Here is a 25,180-nt window from a genome sequence, read left to right on the forward strand (position 1 = left end):
TTTATACTATCATTCAAAGGTTTGGGGTTGGTAAACAATTTTTTTGTTTTATGTTTTTGAAAGAAATCTCTTATGCTTTTATTACAATTTAAAATAACTGTTTTCTTTTTGAATGTATTCAAACATGTAATTTATTCCTGTGATGCAAGGCTGAATTTTCAGCAGCCATTACTCCGGTCTTCAGTGTCGCATGATCTTTCAGAAATCATTCTTATGTGCTAAATTGCTGCTTAAGGAACATTTCTTATTATTATCACTGTTGAAAACGGCTGTGCTACTTAATATTTTTGTGGAAACCGTGAAACTTTTTTTTCAGGATTCAAAAAAAAAGTCCAAAAGAACAGCATTTATTTTAATATAAATCTGTTATAACATTGACCGTCTTTATAAATGTCTTTACTGTCAGTTTTGATCAATTGAATGTCCTTGCTGAATAAAAGTGCTAATTTATTTATTTTAACCAAAAAAAAGGTACTTTTTTTTTTATTACAGTGTGCATATAGCACTTTTAAAATCCCCGACGTAAGCGTTTAAAAAAAAGAGAAACCCCAACTGCAGATGTCCTGCAGAGAGAGCACGGTCAAACTGATGACCTTAAAGAGGGCCGCTTTTCACCAGGCTCTGAATGTCACTGAGCATTGTGCTCAATAGACTCTTTATGGGAAATGGAGAGCCCATACGCCGACACTGTTATTGTAGAACCTGTGCCCTTTTCTCCAGAGATAACGGCAATAATCTCTGCAGTCTGGCCAGAGGCTCCCTTGGCTCTTATATCCTCCAGGGCCGGCACAGGTGCTGCTGTTTTAATGGGTTCACTCTGTAAGAATGAGGATCGGTGTTGTATTATTGAAACGAGCACACTGACTGAGGAAAGTAGAAGGATACAAACACAAATAATATTTGATTTGCCATTGGAAGACTTTTTTTTTAACATTATATAGTTTTATTAAACCATCTTAGTGTAAATGATACCAAATTGAACCTTTTTATTGCATGGTGTAACAAAGCAATCATGCTTTTCCAGAAAGATCTGGATTTATTAATGATTGTTACTCGTTAGTATTGTTCAAAATACAAATTTGTTCAGAGTCTTTTTATGTATTTAAGGCATATATCTCCCAAAAAGGTCAAGTTCCAATTGAGTCCTGTTATAAACAGGCATACTGAGATTTGTGTGTGATGCATAAATGCTAAATCACCTCAGTTCACATAGCATGCTAACCGTGTTAACTGAGTAAACCACTGGATGGCAGCAGGTTTGCTGTGTTATTGCTGATTTCGTATGTCTCCTGCTGAACATGAAGTGTTTCATGTTGTTTCCTATTTCGAAAGCTTTTCAGTGGAACTGTAATAGTACAGCACTGAAATTAGCCAGAGATCTTTCTTTAAGAGAGCTTTTAGACCAATTTCTGAGGGATCTTTAAACTGTTATCTACATGTTGTTCATGTTTTATCTATATCAAATGTTTTTTAGATTTGTTTTTATCTAAATGTCCCACTGTCAATAACAAATCGTTATGTTTTCAGCTTAAGTACAACAGACTTAAAGGTGATTTCGTCTGACCTTGAAGAATGTATAATGATTTATAAATATAAGGAAGGCTATTTTATATATTGAATGGTAAAAGAAAATTGTTCAGCCCCTTATCATTTTAAAAGAAGAAAAATTGCTTATGAAGAGTCCTATTTAAAGCACAGAGATGTTCAATGGGTCAGGGATAGCTATCCAGATGGTTTTGATTTACAGGAACCTGCTGTGCAAAGCACTCTGCTTGTCCCACCAGCTGCATCCAATAGCCCACAGTTTCACATTGTTTGATAATTCATAATAATCTTACAAAGATTCCTCTTTTCTTTGCCATCTTTAGACAGTATGTTGGTTTCAACTTGAGGTTGAGGCACATTATGTTCACATAGTTAATCAGCTTGAACTTTACTCTAACTTATGTTCCTAATAACATGGCCTTTTTTATCACCAAAAGATTCCAAGGGGTTTCCCTCTCTTTTTGGATATGGAAACTAATATTTATGTCAGTTTTCATGGCTCATGCATGGAACAACTCCACTCCAGCCAACTCTGCTGACCACCTTGCAACAATATAAAATTATATGAACGTTCTGCAATTACGATTCTCTTGCTAGCATTTGATGAGCAGGTGGATCAGGAGTTACGATGGGCTTGCCAAGGAGGTTATTATTTTTGCTTTTTCATGCATTTCTGGGATTTCTGGCATAATGCTTTCAGGAATGTTACCCGGAGGTTGTATTTGATTGCCAGTCCAGCAATGACCTTTTACCCTCCCCTCTAGTCTTGCATAGCGAGTCCTTAACTCTTCATTATTTTAATAGATTTTAAAATGTAATAAATTGTTGATTTGGTCATCAAGAAACATTTCTTATTATTATCAATGTTGAAAAGAGTGCTGCTTAATATTTTTGTGGAAACCCTGATAAATTTTTCAGGCCTCTTTGATTGATGGAAATTTGATGGTTTCTTTCTAACTCTTTCCAAACAGCCTCACAATCACAAAATGCACAAATGTGTGTAAATGCTATTTATTAGTGTGCTTGACATATTTAAATATTTCATGGAACATGCTTGTATTAACTTTGAGTTTTTGTGCTGTTTCCCTTGTTTGTTTAGTATTCATAAACTCAGACAATACAGTAAGGCGCGTTTACTGGGCCAGTTGAGTTTAAACTGACTGTTATATTAAAAATACCTGTTGTGGTATTCTCTGTTGATTCGTAAATTGTGCCTCATCCATCCAAACTTTTCCACCTCCTGAGGTTGACAACTCCCCTACTGCTTTTTATCCTGGATTACAATACCTCTTGAATAGATTGAAACAACCCTCAGAGGGCAATCTGTCAGGAGATCTGGCTATAGTCACCCTTGTGTCTGCATGTTTGCCAGAGTCAATAAGCATTTTCACTTGTTCCTCTCTCTCTGCAGACTGGATCAGCTTTATGGCATGTTGGAGCTAATAAGTTAAAGACAACTTCACACACTGTCTGCATGAACGAATTCCAGCACTTGCTAATGCCTTCCTTACGGCAGGTCTCCTTAACCTGTTTAACTCCAATCCTGTTTTTGTCTGCACTTTAATGCTATTAAATGGTGGTATCTGTTGACAGACTATGAAATATTAAACGCTAACATTTTTGTTTAATGGGGGGTTATTACAGTTAACTAAAACCGTAAAAAAAAAAAAAACCTTTGTTCCTTGAAATAAAATAAACTTCAACTGAAAAAAAAAACATTTTATTTTAGCCTGTTGCCAAAAGCAATATTTCTCATTTTTATTAGATTTAACTTGCTGTTCCAAAATAAATAATAATAATAAAAAAATAAAAAAAACATTAAAACAGCTAATAAAAATGCCAAAGGCAAAAAAAATAAAACTACTAAAACTTTAACTAAAATTAAAATGAAAACAGAATAAATATATAAATAAACCATAATTCAAAACTATAATAGTATCTCAGTGATGCTAAAATTACACTGGTTTAATGCAACATTCACAAACTAAACCAGAAGGAGACTCTTTATTTGAGTGCCAAGTTCCTCAATATTTTCAACTCTGTATTTTATTTTTTGATATCCACTATAGGGTCCTACATCACTGCTGGTGTTTATGCATTGATTTAGTGGCTTCCCTCGTGTGTATTTGTGAATCGATGTGGTTGGTAAGCAAGCAGGATGGGATGTGTGTGTGTGTGTGTGTGTGTGTGTGTGTGGGATAGAGGGAGAGACAAAGTGAGAGTGCGTCCTGCACCTGCAGGGCTACGTCAGTGGTGTGGTAGTCCAGGCAGCCTTGGGGTCAGAGACGGCAGGCAGGGTATCTGTTTAATGTCCCGGTGAGCAGCCCTGAATTTATGAACTCAGGGAGAGGGGGAAATGATAACGTGTGGGAGAGGAGAGGATAGCTCATGCTTCTGTCGTCTTTTTCTGGTAGGAATGCCTCCTTTGCATTCTTTCTCCCCACAAAGAGGCAAATGCTAGTTCGGTCTCACTGTAAGCTCTGTGATGTCCATATAGAGAGGCTGTTATAGTTTTAACACGGGAACTGAACAGACACAATACCAAGGGGAGGAGATCTTCTATTTCCCTGGTGTACTAATACACACACAAAAACCAAAGATAACACTTTAGTATAGGGACCAGTGACACTATTAACTAGTTGCTTATTAGCATGCCTATTATTAACACATTGGCTGTTTATCAGTACTTATAAAGCACATATTCTGCATGACCATATTCTACATCCCTAATCCAACCCAATGACTAAATTTAACAACTACCTTAATAAATATTAATTAAGCAACAAATTAGGAGTTTATTGAGGCAAAAATCAAAGTTAATGGTTTGTTAATAGCGAGAATTGGACCTTAAAATAGAATCATAATTGAGACTATTTAGTGTCAAAACATGGTGCAACCCAACATAGTATTAAAGAGAGAAGTTTAAGGTCGCCCAAAATTTAATATTCTGTCATTATTTACTCACCATAAATGGGAGTTATTTATAATGAAGTTTCCAAGCTCCACATGATGAAAGTGAATGGTGATCATGGCTATTTGTTAGGGTTGCACAATATATTTGTTCAATATTGGTTATCGGCTGCTTTTAGATTTTTAATTTAAATATAACTATTTTTAATTTACTTGTATTAGTTGAAACTGGATATTAAATTGTTCAGCTTATTTTCCTGTTTTTACATTTAGTTTACTTATATATATATATATATATATATATATAGTTTATCGGTTATCTGTATCGGTTATATATAATAATTTATTGGTTATCTGTCATAACATAAATGCATCAGTATCATCCTGAATTTTAATATTAGTGCATCCCTATTGAGAGTAATTGGTAACAACCGTTAAATTGTTTAAATTTAAATTTCAGTCTCTACTTCACACAAGCTGTATTAGCTGTTTCAGAATGAATAAGTTATATGGACTGTTTTTACAATGCATCCTTTGTGGAGCTTCACAGCTCCTGGTCTCCATCCACTTTCATTGTATGGAAGAAAGAAAGTCATACGGGTCTGAAATTACATGAGGGTGAGTAAATGATGACAAGATTTTCCCTTGAATTTCAGTTTCTGTTCTTCACAGCTGTGTCATGTCAAGAAACAAGGCATTTTGTTGGTTGCTTGGTTTTTCTGAGCAGAGTAATTATGCCCAAAGTGAAATCTCATTGGACCAGCAATGCGTCCCACATAGTGAAAATTTGTCTGATTGTCTGTTGTTTTATTGCTTTTAGTTTTGTGCAGCATTTTCACCTACGGTGTGGACATAAAAATTGAAAAGCAGATGTAATTATCAGCTAGATCAAGGGTGGAGCAGTGTTTAAAGCTGTAGAGCACTTGTCTCCTCTTCCACTTCCCCTGCCCCTATAGATGAAATCTATCTGTGGGCCCATGTGTGACAGTGCATTCTTTGATTCCATCTGCCTTTAGAGCGAGAGAGCCTGTGACTTTATTGTGGTGACTGGTTGGGAAAAACCTGCCATTTCTAATAACACTGGCTTGAAGCAGTTCGGACTTTGAGCACGTCAAGTTCCATCTGAAAGAGATTTGGGAACCCTCAGCATGAATAAAAACATACAAATGGATTTAATCAGTTTGAAAAGAGCTCGGAAGGGCTGCTGTTGGCCCTCGCCGCTCATATCAGTGCAGCGTATCTCAGCCAACACTGCCCTTGCTGTGAAGACTGGGATGGACGGTGGAGAACTTTGCTTCACTAGTCCTGCTTTAACTACAGGTATACCGTATAAAACCTATTGTGTCATATTTGATGCATGAATTCCTAGGCCTCTAAAATATTAAAATGATCCAAACTGCTGAAAAACCCATTGCATACAATCTATTACATTCCTTCTGCCCTCTGATATATCATACTTACTTTTTAGCAAGTAAAGGGCAGTCTAGTTTGAAAATGTCCAAAAACAAAAACAAACAACCCCCTTCAGGTCGTGGTACATGTCTTTTTGCCATAAAAGCTAAAGTAAACGTATTAATAACCTTTATATTGTCCTTTTTTGACATTTCAAGATGAACACTTACCGGACTGAAGCAACTTGATTATTTATGCATTATTTTTTACAAAAATTAAATATGAGGCAACAAGCTTTTGAAGAATGTTTATTTGTACATCTCTTAGTCATCATTGTATTCTTTGCATTAGGTTTTACCCCACACATTTGAAACTACAATGCTTTGATATTTGTAGTGTGATATACTGTTACAAAAATCTACAATCTTCTATTACAAGCAGAATTTCATGTTTCATGTTTTTGCTCAGTTTGGTCCCCTGAATAAAGAAAATTTCCTACCGTAAATATATCAAAACTTAATCCTAATAAACCATACATCAATGGAAAGCTTATTTATTCAGCTTTCATGTAATGTATAAATCTCAATTAAAAAAAAACTACACTTAAAATTTTATGTTCCAACTTCACAAACATACACATACACACACACACACACACACACACAAACACACACACACACACACACACACACACACACACACAAAAAAACACACAAAACTGCATAATGTATTAAGAAATGTATTTTTTTTTTTAAGGTTTGATCAACTGTTCCATTAAAAAAAAAACTTTTTTCATATGTCAGTATGTCACACTGATCTAGTTTATTTATTTTTCATTGTATAGTACAGTATATGGGACCATTTAGAGTTTTACATTACGTACTTTGTAATGGCAGAGTATATTGTGTTTTGCATTTTAATATGAATTGGAAAAGAAAAAAACTGGTTTACTGTATAGCCTGGATTGTAGATCCTACATTTACATAACTCACAAAAGTCCCACAGTTAGTTTAAATATGTCCTAAGATGAGTGATTCTTTAAAACTTAGCCAATTCAAACATTATTATTCAAACACTTGTGAGATGCATTTACGTGTAATCTCACCTCAGAGACACAACAATTGTGGTAAAGGAATCGGCCTGCGAGGCTGTGGCCCATCGATACTCTTTGGAGCGAGAGAGTGAATTCCCTGTGACCACACAGAGTGCCCATTGTTCTGCACTGAAGGCAGCTGGGTATCAGAGATGCCATTTATCTCCTTATCTCCCCTCACTTGCCGTTAACCTCATCTGTGAAGAGCAGCAGAGCTACGTCAGCAGACCTGGAACAGACGTCTGCTCTTGTCTAAACAATGAACACCATGTCTCACAACAATCCTTATATTGAAGTGAAAATTGAGCTAAATTAAGTTTTCACCTTTCCACAGGTAACCCAGGTGTGGTGGGCTTCTACAAGACATACATGTGGACGCTATATCAGACATGCATCCGGAGATATCCAGTGTGGGCTGTGAGCCATGCTGGACACTGTATGCCTCCAGAAACCTATGATATGATTGAAGGTGGGATATTTTCCTCTTTACATACACTACACAGCCAAAAGTACATGTGGACACCTGCTTTCTAATTATTCAGATTTGGGTATTTCAGCTACTGTATGCCATGACTAACAGGTGTATAAAATCCAACATACAGTTACGGTACAGTCCTTCTGAAGGTGAAGTGATCACCTGAAGTGATCAGAAATGGCCCATATTGAGAACAAAGAAGGACAATCATGTAAGTGGTTGACATATGATCTGTCCCAATTCTGAGTTATTCATGGACTTCAAAGTAGCTTGTCGTTTTAAAAGTTAACTCAAAGTCTAAGCCTTTTCAGATGTGAACTATATTACAAATATCTGTCTGCAGATAGTCACAATAGTTTTTCTTCTCATGAGCTAACATTTAAGCACTTCTTAAAGCTTTTTGTTTTCACATAAATGTCATAGAGAGAACGATCATAGAGTGATGTGCAGAAACCACTGTTTGCTGTCCTCTCACTCAGCATGATGTCTTTACCACTGTTACAAATGAGACAGTAGATGGCAGCAGATAATTAAGTAACTTAATAAATTTATATAAATAATTCATTTATAAATTTTTCACCCCTATATTAACCACCCCAATAAATAACCATTCAAGATATTATTATATTATTATTATTATATAATTAATCGTATTCATATAAAACATTAATTGATTTAATTATTTTTTCAAATATTGCATTTGGTTATCAATTCTTTTTCTCACAATATTGCATGGTTCAGGTTCTTGTATCAATATAAATATCAATATATCAATATATGATGTATATAATTTAATTTATTTATGTGTTCTGATTTATATTTATCCAGCCTTCGTTATCACTAAAGCTCACTTGAGTAAATTATTAAACAACACATTATGGTGAAAGACTTGAAAGACTCTCTGAAACGAATTTATTTTGGACATATTGTACCTTCATACACAAACACTGCCTGTGAAGTCCCCTGACTGACAGTTTCAGACCCAGCCGTACTCTGTCCTGACTGATATGCTGGTTTGTAGGGTCTGTCAGGTTGCTGGATGCTCCTCCTGGAATCCTTTCACAGAGCACACAGTAAGGTGGAATGCATTCAGGACTGACGAACGAGCCAAGCCTTGTCTCCCTCCTCTGCCTGAATCAGTATATGAAAGTCCAGCATGTTCATCCATAAAGCAGCATGGACGTTTTTATTGAGCTCACTACGTGGGAAAGACATTACCAAGCCCTCACCTGTAATAAGACAAACCACATGCAGATGGCTGGGATCTCCAAAAACAGCATTTCTACTGGCTCGCTTGATGGATTGGACAGTCTAGGTGAACGCTGGTCACATCAGGTCTACTGTCCGGACAGACAAGCTTGCTCGTGGACAGCAAAACTTCCTGAAGAGCATCTGAAATTTTCAGCAATATCGTAGCTTGTTCAGTATATATTATTCTTACAAACTGAAGTATCAAACAATTGCTTTTTTTATTGTGAACACATGGAATACTTTTTACCGGAATCATAGTCTTAAAGTATTCAGTGACAGACAGCTGATCTCTGGCTCACACAACAGACAATGACATCCATTGCTGTTCATATCATGTTGTGCAATCACGAGCTGGATGATTAAAAGTCAAAACTCGGCAGTGGATTCAGATGTGCCAAGAGATGACAACAAGCGGCAGGCGTTTGCCAAGCCAGCGCAGATGAAAGAAGGGAACGCAATTAACAGTTATATTTCATTTCCCCAATCTCGCTATTTGAGTGACATTCTTGATTACAATCAATGGCTGTCTTAAGCGGGGCGGTATCAAATATGCTGGGCTTTTCTTTCCACGGCACATTGTCTTGTTCATCTCAATGATCCATCCCTCATCATGTTCTGCCATTTGGTTCGCAGATGCCCCTGTCCGAGGAAATAGCTGCTTGTGTTGCTTCTCATTGCTGAGGATTTAGTATATCAGACTGTAATCAACTGAAAACTGCTAAAGAGATCCTCGAAAGCTTTCGTTTTTTATCATGCAGGCATGTGCAGATTTTTTTTGATGTTAGATTAAATGAACTATTTAAGTTGTTTAGATAGTTTATTTCAGTAATTATTTAGATGCTTTCTTTTCGCTTTTGCAGGTTAAAAGGGCAATGTTGGCTCAACTAATGGCAGGACATGAGGGCTGGACTATCTGTTTAGTTGCCCAATGGCGGACGGGGTGTGTCCAATAAAATTATAATTTTTGCTGACCTGTTTATGGAAACTAGTGGCACAGAAATTATCTAATTAATATGTAAATAATTAGGGTTATTAACTCATTATTGTTAACTAAAACAATTTTGTTGATTGTAATAAAAATAAAATAGAATATAAATATCAGATAAAATAACTTTAACTGATCAAAAATTAAATATATGACACAATGGCAATGAACTGAAATAAGATGAAGAGCTTAAATTACTAAATGTAAATAAATAAATAATTAAAACTATAAATAATATAAATAGTGATTAAAAACTAATAAAAATGACTTAAAAATAACATTTAAATGAAAACGTTAATTTAACATTCATAAAAAACTATAATAGTATATAAATAATACTAAAATTACACTGGTTTAAATAATTTTTTTATTTAAAATTATTTTTAAATGAACTAAATTTACGTTGAAATTCCCCATTTAAACTATTTGAAAACATTATTAGGTTAAAAAAAGCTGATTGTAGAATTTGGTTTCCGTAAGGTGATGGCGTTACTAACTTGGGCATCAGATCAAGTTTGCGGTTTCTTCTTATGATGACCCTTCAAACAGCTTCAGGTTTTCAAATTCAACTTCCTTGTCCAGAAGTCACTGGTGGCTTTCCATGTGAATGCTGCCCATTGATTTACTGCTGTTCAAAGAGCTCTTGGTCAGCCAGCGGTCAGCAGCAGGCACAGCCATTCGGAACCCACAGAAACCTCACTTCATCGAGTCCAGCACAGCCACAGAGAGACTTCATTGAGTTCATTGATGAGATCTTAAACTCTCAATGCCAAACATTTCATTCCCATTGGCAATATAGGGCTGGTCATATTTAATGGCATATATTAAGTGATATTACATCCCTGTGTCTTGGAAACATAAACAAAAGCAGGGGGAAATGGTAGTGGGGTAAACATGCCAAATCTCTGTGGAGGAACTGTTCCTGTGGTTGGCGATTCGTGATTGATGCCTTTTGATTACAGTAAAAATATCTGTTAATGCAAACATGGGGAACATTTTGGACTTTGCCAATGTCAATAACCCTGCCCCGGGTCAAGCCGTCCTCCAGACTTACACATCTCATTCATTTTGTCAGAGCGTGTTAAGAGAGCTACTACTCAAAATCTACTTTCCCTTCTCTGATATGACTAAATTACCCTCTATTTATGCCCAGGCTATTAAAACAGGCATAAAAAAGGAATTTCCCTCGTTCTTGTAAGATTGCCTGGGGTATAGTAAAAGGAAAAAAAAGATTGTTCTGAGTGGTTTGGTTGATGTGACCTTTTGTGACCAGTTGTAGTCAGGTTGGGTTTCATGTTTGTCTTGCTGATTGGAGGCATGGGCATTGGTGGGAAGCCTATTGGCCCTTTTTAAACATTTATCATTTAAAACAAGAGTTTTCTAATACCGCTTTGTAATGATTGATGGTTGGTTGTAACTGTTCATTTTGAATGCTAAAGATTGCCTTTACATTAGTTGTATTTTGGTTGTATTTGGCAGTAGAGGCTGATGTAGATGCATTCTTAGTTCACCTAAAATTAACATTTGCTGAAAGTTTACTCTCCCTCAGGCCAGCCTCGATATAACTGAGCTTCTTCATCAGAACAGATTCGTAGAAATTTAGCATTACATCACTTGCTCACCAATGGATCCTCAGCAGTGAATGGGTGCCATCAGAATGGGAGTACAAACAATTTATTAAAAACATCACAATAATCCATAAGGAAGCTTTGCTTCCTGTCTACATACTGTCCTATCATAATAAAGGCAAAAACACCAAAAATATGTCTTTAAAAAAAAAAATTTTAATCCACGGACATTTTTTATCAGCTGTTTATACCCTCATTCTAACAGCACCCGTTCACTGCAGAGGATTCATTGGTGATCGAGAGCAAATGCTACATTTCTCCAAATCTGTTCGATGAAGAAACAATCTCATCTACATCTTGGATGACCTGAGTGTGAATAAATTTTCATGTGTTTCTTTAGGCATTAATGCACATGCTTTACATGCAAACAGAATTCTCCTGTGTTTGAAATACTTGCAGTTCTCTCTTTGCATACTTACAAAAGCAAAAGGACAAGCCCGCTGTATCAACCCATTTTTAATCAGTAACACCACTCTGTTGTGGTTCCTCTTGACATTAATATTCAGTAACCTGATCCCTGGATGAAGCATGCACCACACATTTATTGCACATTTTTGAGAGGGGGATATAATCATTTAACAGCCTGCTCCCTATACATTGCTTGCTCCTGCCAACAGATCGTTATTTTATATTGAGGAATTTGTGTTTGCCATATGTTGCATACAGTACATGCTTCTTTGGACCCATTACAGGTTGCTCTGATTTTGTTCCTGTTCCATATCCAGAAGGATATCCTTTGGATTTCTTACCGTAGGATAAATCTATATATCCTTAAGATCAACATGAAGTCCAAATTGTCTTCTCAGAATATATTCCTGGTCTTTTTATGCACAATTCAACGGTGCACATTATCTTATATATTTGTAATTTTTTATTTTGTCTAACCATCTTTCCCACAGTTAAATATTTCTTTAATATAGGTGGCTGTAGGTAGGTCATTGTGGCTGGATGTAGGTTTTGTATGTTTTACGAGTAGGATAGTCTTAAATGTTCATGAGGTAATCCTGAGAGGCCACTCAATGTGTAAACTGCTCTCATTGGTGTTTGGCCTCTGAGCTCATAGTGCCCCTCTGTGCTGGTAGATAAACATGTAGGGCCCCTTTGTAGGCAAACTTCAGTGGGAACTTTCAGAAAAAAATCAAGATCGGATTTGGAAAATGGGAAATGAGGGGTAAGGAGTGGTTGGGGAGAGCTAAATGTGTGTGCATGCACAGGTCACTGACTTCATTGCTCAGTTTCTGATGTCTCACTTACATTCATGAATGAAAATAGCCCTGGATTGAGTGCCTGTCAGTACCGTTAAAAAATATTATTGGTTACTTTTTTTCTGAAATTATGTGTATGCTGCTGTAGAGTTTGTCCCTTTCAAGGTCCTACTCAGTGTCCCAAAACTGTCATATCCAATAAAAAGTTATAATAAAGACATCTCTTATGTTCACTGATGCTGCAGTTGTTTGATCACAAATACAGTAAAAACAGTCATAGTGTGGAATATTATTACAATTTAAAATAAATGTTTTCTAATGAAATATATTTTAAAAAGTAATTTATTCCTATGATGGCAGATCTAACATTTCAGCAGCTCTTACTCCATTCTTCAGTGTCACGTGATCTTTCAGAAATCATTCTAATGCTTATTTGCTGCTCAAGAAACATTTCTTAATATCATCAATCTTGAAAGCAGTTGTGCTGCTGTACTGATGGATCTTTTTATTTTTTGATTAATTTAATGACTTTTGATTGATTTATTGTGTCCTTGCTTAATAGAATGATAACGATTCATTTCTTGGAGAAAAAAAAAACTTTATCTGTATAACATTACTGTATAGATAGCCAATAACATAAACATTTTAGGCTCTCCCAGAAAGATTTCTAGATTGAGCAGACTCAGTTGTTTGTGAAATCATAACTTATAATACATACTCAATACTCATTAACACATTGTACATTGGCTGATTTGTTCTGTGAACTTTTCCTTTGTCAAAAACCTCTCCATACATATTTTTGTATGTTATTCATCTTATTTATAGAAGGTGAATCTATAATCAAGTCTTATTTTCTCTCTTTTACAGCACATACCATGTGACCCTGATATGTTAATGCTCGGCAGTGAATTTGCCATCTTAGTTCCATAGCAATTGTCCATCAAACCCCAAACCCAGCTTTAAGCTGTATTGCACATGGCATGTAGTTTTTCAGTCTTGCATTTTGTCTCAGAATGTGTTTTTTTTTTTTACCCTGTCTTATCTTATCATTCTTGTACATCCACTGGTATTTTATGCAATGAAAATGATTTAATGTTTTGAACCTTTTGAATGGGTTTCATTGGTTCCTCCTCTCTTCGGCTTCTTTTTTTTTATCTCTGCTGCATGTGTCTGTACCTTAAGGTCATATGCACTCCTTTTGGCCTTAGTGGTCCCCCTCCTATTCCTCCATATGTCCTGCTCACCCTCTTAACACCCCCATCCAACATCCTTTCCTTTTTGAAATCTGTTTTTATCTTCTGTATAAATTTGAAGGTTCATGGAAATGGCAGATCTCTTTTACAGTATTGCACACTTCATGAAAGTCACTTTCTTTGGGGGAAAAAAAAATCACTTTTTATTTTTTTAAATAAAAAAGAAAATATTTGAGGGTGTCCCTTCTCTGTGTTGCCGACAATTTATTAAAATATATTAATTTGTCTTTCAACAACAGTCCAATCCGAGGTAATCCACGAGACCCTTAGGATTTGTTGTTCCAGCACATCTCATCATAAAACAGGTCTAAGTAATTAGCCATGTGCAACTACGTCAGTTGAGATATCTTTATTATTTTAGAAAGAAGAGAAGATGCAGAGTGCTCCAGGAACCATATATTGTGAGATGTCTCATGAAGGAGCACTTTGTCTATTTATGTCTTGAAGCTAATATGAGTTATTTCTCTCTCCCCTCTGGTACTCCTCTCTCCCCCTGTCTCATCATTAACAGTTCTGCTCCCATAACTCTTCATAGTGATAAATGCCTCAGCCTCACCCCACCTCAGTCCAGCTTCTTCTGTCATTCCTTTGTTTCTGCACAGTCCATTGTCTTTCTAATTCTTACCCTTTCTCAGGTTCATACTGGTGAATTCAGCACCTGTAGGAAGATATTAATATCAAAGCCTGCCAAGCATTATCAGGATCTCCAGTTACTGCAATTGTTCAATAGAGCGTAATTTTACTCCTTTCCAAAGAAATAATGAAGAACAAGATCAAGATGATGAAAGAAAACTTCTTATATGAAGCGCTTAACAATTGAATGTGTCTTCTGGATCCTTTACAGTTCTCATTCAGCTGTGATCAGAGCTCCACAATCGATCAAACTAGGCAGCTTTGTCTAATTATATTATTTGCTGTATTTATTAGTTCTAGGTCATGATGAAAGTACTGGCAACAGTCCTGGCCTCCATGTGATGATGTACATTGGGTTTGGTGTGAGAGCTTTATGGAGTTTTTCCCTCTTTTTGTTTCAAAGATGCATCTGTGACTGAGAAGGAGGATGTTTTTGGGCTAAATGGGCAGATTGAACACAAGCTGGCCTTCCTTCGAAAGCATGTGCCTCGGGACACCAACCTGCTGCTGATTGGTCACTCCATCGGTTGCTACATCATTTTGGAGATGCTGAAGAGAGACCCAGAGCTAAAGGTATAAGCAACTGGATAAGAAAGAAATTATTAATGAAGCACGCATCCTACTAGTTGCTGGAAATAATCTCACTTTTTAATGAATGCATTACTATATTATATGAACATTATTTTATATAATGTGTACATAAGTGGTACGCAGGTGCGCATGCACTACCAAAATCAAAAATTGCATTTTTATTTAATACTACATTTTTATTTTAAAATATGATAGTATTATCACACTTTATTATTTTGTTTATTTATAAAACTAAATAAATAAAGTGGAATAATATTATTACTATTATTTTTCAATAGTTATATTTAATGGGTTACACAATGTGTAATTTGAGCATCAAACCAAATCTCCAGGTACTCTTATGAAAACCAGGGTGAAGAACTTATGTGCAACCCCCGTGTATATATTTATAAATAATATATTATTGTATATGTGTAATACAAAATTTTATGTATTATTTTATAGTAAATTAATTTATACTTTTTGGTTTTGTTTTTGAAGAGTTACATTTGCCATTTTTGCCTTTTATTGTGTTAGGTTAGTTCAGAGTTGATGGAAAGTGAATTGGGAGAGAGAGAGAGAGAGAGAGAGAGAGGGAGAGAGGGAGAGAGAGAGGAAGAGAGGGATAGGCGACCGAGAAAGGTCCTTGAGCCGGGATTCGAACTCGAGACACTGCTGTCTTCCTACAAGGCTATCGGCACAGACAATACATTTTTAATTTTACATTAAATGCAATTAATAACATTAAATCTGATTTGGAATTGAAACTAAATTTAAAAAAAAAAATTATATTTACAGGCAAATTTCAGCACATTCAAAATCAGAATAAAAACTAAAATGTACAAATTGCAAATCAAAATTACATAATTTTTTTTCATTCAGTTTAAATTCCAATCCAGATAAAATTGTTTAACTTAATTTTTATTAATTTATTTTATTTTAATGTAATTATTTTAATTTTAAATATTTTGAATGAATTTATTATTTAATTTAATTATCCCCCACCCTCTGCCAAAACATAGAGATTATTTTTGAGATTAATTAATTAAATGACCGATATTTGCTTTGTAAGGTATTTCTCATTGAACACTGACAGTGAATTGAAAAAGTCCCCCAATTTGTTGACCCACAACATCTTTGCTGTTTCAGTGCCTTGCCTAGAGACTATCTACTGATTCTGTCTGATTCTGCTCTTAAAACAGTATGAATAACGGCTACAGTATTGCTGTCTGCATAACCTCCACAGACCACCTCAGCGATTTGCAACTTTGCCATTAGAGGACATGCCGCCAAAACATGGACGCTGCATGAAAGTATGTAATGTGTGAAAACAAAGCGAGACACTGCCAATCAGCAGCATAATAAGACACTTCTGTTCCCTTTCCTTGCTGTGTAAAAGGTCAGGAGATTAAATAATGTGGAAAAGAACCTTGATTTTCTTTCTCCCTCTGGGGTCTCCCTCCTCTTAGATGTGCTCTTCATCATTTTTATTTTTAAGCATTTTCTCTACCCAGAAATCTTTTTTCTTTTTCTCTTTCAACCTTTTTTTTGTATTTCCTGTAACTAGAGGGGCATGTTTTCCTCCTGGCAAAGAGAAATGTATTTTAGCTTCATTAATGGGGCCAGTGCAGTTATGTACCACTTTTTGCAGCGCGATAAAAATATGTTCTGATACTTTTGGAGACAATCCACGTCCAAACCACTTTTAGGAATTTAGTTCAGGAACTTCAGTTGAAAAACTGGTATTAATCTCAATCTCACTCATAGATTTTAAGGTCCTCTTTCATAATCTGTAAAAAAATGTTTCATTCCAGGTCATTAAAACATTGCCAACCATGTAGACCTTTTGTATACTCGTCTGAATCTGTTCTTTTCAAATTATGGCTAGTTAAATCCCTGTACGATGTAGGCAGATATGGCATGGCTCAGAGCAAATATGCACGAAGGAGAAAAAGATTTCTTTTTTCGTCCCAGATTGCAGGCTGCCAGGAAGCCAACCTGGCCTGGTAACATATGATGTGTGATAATCAGAAACTGTTACTATGGGCTCTAGATATTTATTTTGGAATGGAAGAGACCAGTCAGTTTAAATGATGGTGGGGTTTCTTTAGTGCATTTCTGGAGGAGAATGTTTGCAGATTTCAGCCTCAGACCAGGAGCAGCATGAGGTAGATTGGAAAACCTCCCTAAAACTAGAGAAAGAGTTTGACTGACTGCATATGGAGGTGCTCAATTGTATGTCTCTGACATGAGTCCAGTTCATAAGTCTTCCCTGTTGCCTTTGAAGTACTTGCTTGTTGTAAGAAAGTGACACTGTAAATGTGCCAGTTGTAGAATAGACAGTCTAAAGAAAAAAAATTAGATTTGTCACTCAGATGTGAGGCTGCAGAAAATACCTTTTTCCACTCGACACCTCAACCTGAGGTAGAGCTCTTGGGACTTTTAGGTGAGGAGGTAAATTCTTTATTCCTCCTCCTGTAACAACCATCTTACCTTGTGCCCCAGGAAGGTGATGCCATTTCCTACGTTTGTCTGCACAGATGTATAGTTTGGTTTAACAGCTGTTGGCTGCAAGTGTTGCTTTGTGTTTTATTATTAACAGATAACATTTCTTATGACAGTGAACTACTCTGATTGCAATCAAAAGTAGATTAATGAAAGGTCATCTCAAAATGGAAAATTCTGCTCCTCACTCTCATGTTGTTCTAATCTGTACGAGATGCATTCTATTAGAAAGCCGAAGGGATTCTTGGAGATGGTTGCTAGGAAGAATGCATAACAAGTCCTGTCATTCTCTTCAGTGGACTGATGGCACGCTCAAGTTCCCCTGACACTACAATGTTTCTTTTTTGTCCAGGACATGAGGATTTGGGTGTGTAGATTAACTTGTGGACGAGTGTGTGTCGCAGCGTTCTGGGTGGGCCTCCATTCAGGGAGCAGAGGTCACACCGACAGTACTGAAGTATTGGAATGATTTCATACTTCACTCAAATAAAACATTGTTACAGTCACAGCATGAGCCAAACACAAGCATAAACATTACAGCACATAGCCCTGGCTCAGATTACCCTCACAACATCTCCAGATTTTAAAGCTCCCAGACGTGACCACGGAGCGTCCAGCCCATTGGTGAAGAAAACACTTACAGCAACATTTTTTGTTATTGGTCATTCTGGGACGCAAGGGGTAGCGGTTTCCCTTGACCCTCTGGAGAGTAAGGGTCATGGTGGCCTGGCATCCTGGCTTGACCTGGTGTTTTCATTTGTCTAAATAAAAGTGACATGGGATTCTCGAGGGGTGGGCGTTTATAGCAGTAGACTTGATTTTGTAGAAAGAAATTTTTCAACTGGTAGATATTTTGGACTATCGTCTCTATCGCTGTTACACGCTCATGACGTTTTTTTTGTGATATTGACTATTCCCGCTCTGGAGCCTGGCAGCAAGGCTACATTCAAAAAGAGCGGAGCAGTGTTGACGTGAGTGGAGGCGGCCCTTGCAACACATTCCCACTGAGATACTCACTGTAAGTGGTTGAGTTGAAAGAGATGTGGTCTGGACTGCCGTATCCATCATGCTGTCTGAAGCTCCAGTAGATCTGTGCATCATTAACATTCCTCCACTATCAGATCGCACCCTCACATCTCAGATCCGTGGAAGTCAGATTGTGACGTTTAAACTCTCTTCGCCCCTTCTCCAGATGCAGAGAACTCCTTCCCCCTTCCTGACCTCAGCAGTACCAGAGAAGGAACCCTCTAGAAGTAGAAGCGTGCGTGTGTGTGTGTGTGACTGGCCGTCTGTCTCTCTGATTAAAGAGCCACTCCCAAAGACTCTGTCAGATTGTTCTGTGTTCTCTGTTACATTCCTGTGACCTCCAGGAAGAGGAACTGCTTCTTGTCAAAAGCACTACTTGCACATCAAAGATCACCTGCTCCGCACACACTCCCTCTTCTTCACCTTTCCCTCTCTCTTTCACTGCCTCTTTTCCACTCTCTCTCTCTTTGTCTGACAACTGATGGGCATCAGGATGAGCGGTGCAATAGCAGATGAAAAGTATTATGTGAGGGTTGAATGCTTCCTGGACTAGATGGTTTAGTATAGATTTATTAGTGGCCACTGTCATTATAACTATAACTCTTATTCTTACTTAGCATCTGCATAGCAATTTGTTCACATCCACTTAGAACACCCTAGCAACAGGGTTGGGAACAACTGGTTTTGAGCACTTTAGGAACTGCATAGTTGCACTCTGAAATGCACCCAAAACACCTTAGAAACTGCACAGCAACAGAACATCTTAGCAATGTTCACAGGGAATTTAATTGATTGGCGATATGACCAATCGTAATGTAGAATACCCATTTTGTCCAACAAACAATCCAGACAGGAGAGCTACTGTATTAATGTCTGTAAACTTTAACTTGAAAAACTGTGTATTGACGTCATTCCGCGGTTGAACAACATACCCTCTGATGTTCATTCATGTTTATTTTACACATAGTAACGTGTTAAGAACTGCTTAAGCCCAAAGTATACTTTGTCCATCCACATTCCACAGTCCGCACACTGTCTGCATGATGCAGATTTCGGTTTCTGTGACATTTCGTGAGATCTCGGTAAAAAGTCTCACAATTTTTTTCCATAACAAGATGCATGATGGGATACACATAGCCTTGAACACTGCTCCCGAGTGGTATGGATAGTGTGGATTTAGTGTGCTTTAAAGGCACTGCGTTTGGCGTTGAGACAGTCTTGCGCACTGTTGTGTGCATGCTCTTTCAAGTGACCAAGTGTGCAAGAGAGGGTTTTTGGACAGACCCATACTTTTGAAAGCTGTGCGGTCATGCTATGCACAAGATAAAGAGGAATGTGGAAAAATAAGTATGCCTGGACCTTTAGAACTCACTAGCAACCGTACAGTAAGATGCTAGCATCTTTGAACACACTGTCAGCTGCATTGTAATATGCTAACAGCTGCTTAGAACGTGGCAGCAAACACATAGCAATGTGCTAACAATTGTTCAGAAAACATGAGCAACTGCATAGTAGAGTCTTGGCAAGCACCCAGAACACCTAGCATCATGGTTTTACACCTCAAGCAACGTTCACATTCACTCCAGAAAATGTAGTTTATAATAAGTATTATGTATATTGAAGAAACTTGATTATTAGCAACTCATTTAATCTCCACTCATTTGATGGTTTGTATTGTAATTGTTATGACAGATGGACTCTGGATTGGGAATCTCTCATCCATTTGGGGTTTGATATCTTTTCCACTGACAGCAATAGATATTTTTCAGTTCCATAAGGCCCATTCAGAAGATAAATTCAGTGGCAGCAGAACTTTGCCTGTTGCCGGGGCGTGATGAAACCAGCACTCTTTCAGGATTGCAGAACTAGCTGAGTTTGAAGTTTAATGGTTTGAAGCTGAATAGATTGCATTTGGCACTGCTGAAAAAGAATTGTGCTGGCTATCACATATTTTACACAAGAGAATTGAAGATATTGCACTGTTTAGTTTCATTGAAAAATACTTGGCTGCAACTGCAAAGGATTGTAGAGACAGATGAAGCACATCCACTCTGTCTTACTCACTGAATGAGTCTAGCTGCCTTCTACTCAATGGCCAAACAGAGGCAGGTGTTTCCTGTTTCTGGAAGTCTCTCTCTACTTTCTGTTCCCTCCTTCCCTTGTCTCTCCTATCGATTTCATAATATAGTGAGAACACAGATATGTCATTTTTCATAGTTTGATAACTCTTAAGCATTGAAATTAAGGTATGTCATTTGTTATGATTAAAACTGCTCGCATTGCTGTCATAAATATTATGCGTTGCATCTCAGTACAGTAAGTCACATATTGCTCTTGTTTTTCCTAAGTGTTGGTTACTTAACCAAACTGTCAACTACTTTGACCAAAAGTATGGAAATACTTTTTTAAGTCTAAAAGATAGTTCTAGAGAAAGCTGAGTTGTCCTGACCTGCATTCATCTCTAAAATCCATCTGTACTTGTCATCCTCAGGTTGTGAAGGCGGTGATGCTCTTCCCCACGATTGAGCGCATGGCCTGTAGCCCTCAAGGGAAGGTCATGACCCCTGTGCTCTGCCGGCTGCGGTACGTCTTCTATTTGCCCATCTTCCTTCTCTCCCTCCTTCCAGAGAGGCTGAAGGTCAGCATAGTGCGTCTGGCTCTGAGGAATTTTTATGCAGTGGACACCTCCATCATCCCAGCCACCGTCAGCCTGATCAATGTAGACTGCGCAGGTGAGTAAACGTTTTACTTTGCTGTTTCAATAGCACAAGCTCTAGAAATCCATTTAAATGTGTGTTGGGTGGTGTAATTTAGTGAATAACCGATATGTTTTTTCAGTAGTTAATAAATTAATTCATTCATTAATTTATTTATAAAGATTTTTGTGTGTGTATGCACACACACACAAACACACACCCAAACACACACACACACACACACACACACACACACACACACACAATTTATTTACATTTATACTATTATATTTATTACACTTAAATGATAGCTAATAAGGTCAGATGTACACAAAAGTGCTGAATTTAAATGAATCAAATATTCTATTTTTTTAATTATTGATTCATATGTGCACTAATATTTGACTTGTGTATCAATTTAAATATTGAGAGAATAAAAATAAAATACTGGTAAAAGATGCATCTCAGCATGTGATAATCTAGTGCAGCATCTAATATTCCGCTAAAGTGTAACTCTCACGCAACCTCAGTGATGTCCCCTCACTTCTCCATTTCCAGTTTGGACCTAATCCTTGTTTCAATGAGGTGCTGAAACCTTTCAAAAGTTCACATGCTGGCATCCCTCCAAACCCCGAGTGCTCAGATGTGTTTCTCTCTCTTTTTATCGGACGATAAGAAGTATATCACCACTTCAAAGATGATTCGGCCGATAAAAAAGTTGAGGCCGAAGAAGGGGAAAACGCAAATAATATTTGAGTGGCAGCCAAGAGAGCATTGTCTCACATTGTTTTGAATAAAGTTTTATTTATCATAACTCATATTTAATCTCCAGGGCTTTCGGTACATGAACTAATGGTGCAGACGAAGTGTTGTGAGTAGGAGTAATTAAGAGGCCTCTCCGGCGAGCGCACAGACTGCTAACATAGTCTCTCTCTAGGTGAAAGGCTGAGTGTTTTCCCTGTCTGTCCTGGGAGGAGAGTGATGGATGTTGTGATGGCCGGAGAGTCTCTGCCAAAGAGGCCTCAGTAGAGCCCAGAGGCATTAGTGTGAGCTCCACTCTCTAGTCGCTCTGAAGAACCAGTTCTCTCTCTCGCTCGCTCGCACTTCTTTTCTCCTTTTTTCATGCTGTCAGTTCTACCTTTAGGTTCTCTTCTCTTTTTCTCTCCCTATGTTGTGGAGGGAGTTGGAGGTTTGCTCCTGACAGCGCTTGTAAGCATGCTTTTAATCATTAGCACTTCTCATGTAGTGTCAATTGGAATGGATTTAGGTTTCAAATGTTCAAGTGTTATCAAATGTTCAACTTTTTTCCTTGTTCCTTATTAAATACCAACAAATGTTGAAATACTTTGCTGCAAGGAAGTTTAATCTCTTGTTATTCATTGAAAAGGCCAGGTGGTCCTGTATGTACACATGTGCATGCATGCGTTTTGTACTATTGAGTGCTGGCCCGTGACTGCGTACCAAAAGCTGCTCTGACTCTCTGTCTTGTATTACATCTGTAATTAATGGCGAGTTGACAGACTTAATTAAGAAAGCATGTTGCTATTAGCTGGAACTTCCTGGGCACATTTAAGGATTTATTTGCTCAGAAATCCCTTTCCTTGAAACTGAGAATGTTGATATTTTGATGTTAACTGCATGTGGAGCATGCATACAATGTCTGTCATGCAGACATCAAGGTTCTGCATCTAGGAGCATAAACGTCAATGAGGCGTGCCTGCTTGCAAATCCGTAGGGAAAGCGGCTATGTAACGGTCTCTAATATGCTTCATCCTTTCAGTAGACTGCAACACTCCACACAGCTTCTGTTTCCACTCACCTAACCACTTATGCCAGTTCTCATGACATGTTTTTTATGATTGAACACTCTTTCTATACAGGCTTCTGTTGGCCTAATTTATGAGAACCGAGAGATTTGACCCACCATTTTTAGAGACACAGATTAAACTCCTCTGTCTTTAGTTCTTTTTGCTGTTCCGATCATAATTTGACTCACCTGGGAAAGCGGGAAAACAGAGCGTAGCGGCAAGTGGCTTCCTTTCCTGTTAGAGCGGAACAAAGTTAACGTCGACCTGATTTTGGAACCTAGAGGCTAAACTCCTGAACTTCTTATCTGCCACCTTACTTTTGAGTCATATTCACTTCCTCCTCCGGCCACCTGTTTCTGCTTGGAAAGTCGGCTAGTATGCGGAACACCTTTGTATTAGTAGATATTTAACTGAACAAAACACAAAATTACTTGGCTGTTGATCAATTATAGTTTCTTCCTGTAGTTGTTGTTCCTCGTTGATGGTCAAAACACAATGGGAAAGTCTAGTGGAATGTTTTTTTTTTAGAGTGCCTCAAAATCTTATAAGGTTCGTTCACTCAAAATTGAAAATGTATTAATTTATTCATTTACTCACCCTCATGTTGTTCCAAACCTGTATGACTTTCTTTCTTTTGAGAAAATTTTGGCAATACAGTGTAATTTAATATTTTCCAAAACATGTTTTTTGTAGAATAAATAATGTCATACAGGTTTGGAATGACATAAAGGTGAGTTAATGACAGAATTGGTATTTTTGGGTGAACTGCCCCTATAAGCATCTTGGCAGTAGCCATATGACATTCATGATGTCAGACATGATAACCATAATGCTCTACCATGTTTTACAGTGATCAGTCTATTTCCTTGCAGATGTTCTTATTTGATAACCTTGAGAAAGACTCATACGGACCATTTTGCATTAACAGACAAACAAAAATACATCATCCGGCAACCATACCCAGAAGTAGTCTTAAAACAATTTAGTCACCATGTCCATGGAAGCTGTTCTAGTATTTGCCTGCACATCACCATTAGATGGAGCAGGACGCAATAGAAAGATGCAGTGCTCAATGTGGTGCCATGCATCTTTGAGATACTTACCGTCAGAGTTTTACAAAAACAAACAGGATCATCTTTTAAATCTTAAAATAAAATAATCCACATGATAAAACCTCTTTTGGATTGGAAATATCAATTTTTATGGATAAGCTTGTTGCATCCGTTTTCAGTGCTAGAGTTAAATTGCATTGTATTTGGTTAATTTTGATTATCCTGAGATTTTATGAAGAACTAAATGCTGTGTTTATTGTCTGTTATAATCATAGATATGATGAGAACTTGATGTTTGCTTTCATTATCTGTTGAAGGTTTGAAGGACTGAAGATTGTGACATACATCATTTACCCCATTTGAAAATCATTATATAATACAATGGAGTGTCAGGATTTGATCATGTGGAAGCTGAATACATAGATTCCCGATTTTCCACACCCCGTAGAGCGCTGTGCTGCCTGATATTAAAGGTTTGTAATTTTATGACATTATGTCCATGGGCTAGTCATTTGTATTATTTTTATAATAATATTATATACAAAAAAAACACATCCAAAACTCTTGTTATACCACAGAGCACAAAAAAAACCCCAAAAAAATGTATATTTTCCCCCATCAACCACTAAACAACGACAGTCATTTTCTAGTTGTGGTTTTTGATATATGGCTGAACGGTTGACCTTTCCTAATAATAAAGCCATGCTGAAATTGTAGTTTCTCTAGCAGTAGTTAGTACAGTAGTTATAGTTAATTTCACAACCTGGTCATCAGGTGTGATATATCATGAAAAAAGACAACACAAGTCACCCCAAAGGTCCGAATAGGAATATCCTGTTCATTAGGGGTATGAATGAAAAAGTGATGACAGATAATAATGCGAGGTTTTTGTTTATTAATGTAACTCTCCTAAATTTCTGCTCTGTGTGACTTTACTTGAGTTGCAATGGATCACGGCCACCCACCTTGTGCTGTTTTTAAAGTAACGAAAATGAAACCTGTATTGTATTTCGGTTGATGTGGCTTTTGTGTTATTGAATTGGAAGGGAGAATATAATTGTCACATTCGCTTAGCTCTTTTAAAGGCAAATAGAATAAAGAGAAGCACATTGTGATTCTGTGGTCCATGTAAATGGAGGAGAAACTGGATAAT

General features: G+C 37.1%; 1 protein-coding gene across 1 annotated transcript in view; it reads left to right on the forward strand.

Moving 5' to 3' along the window:
* Nucleotides 1–25,180, forward strand: part of ldah (lipid droplet associated hydrolase) — a 38,269-nt gene that overhangs the window by 3,065 nt on the left and 10,024 nt on the right. The window contains exons 3-5 of the mRNA XM_042742487.1: nucleotides 7,275–7,409; nucleotides 14,774–14,943; nucleotides 20,963–21,203. Of these exons, the coding sequence (XP_042598421.1) occupies nucleotides 7,275–7,409; nucleotides 14,774–14,943; nucleotides 20,963–21,203 (546 nt within the window). The remainder of the gene's footprint in view (nucleotides 1–7,274; nucleotides 7,410–14,773; nucleotides 14,944–20,962; nucleotides 21,204–25,180) is intronic.

Source organism: Cyprinus carpio, chromosome B17 (assembly GCF_018340385.1).
Source record: "Cyprinus carpio isolate SPL01 chromosome B17, ASM1834038v1, whole genome shotgun sequence".
NCBI classification, from domain to species: Eukaryota; Metazoa; Chordata; class Actinopteri; order Cypriniformes; family Cyprinidae; genus Cyprinus; species Cyprinus carpio.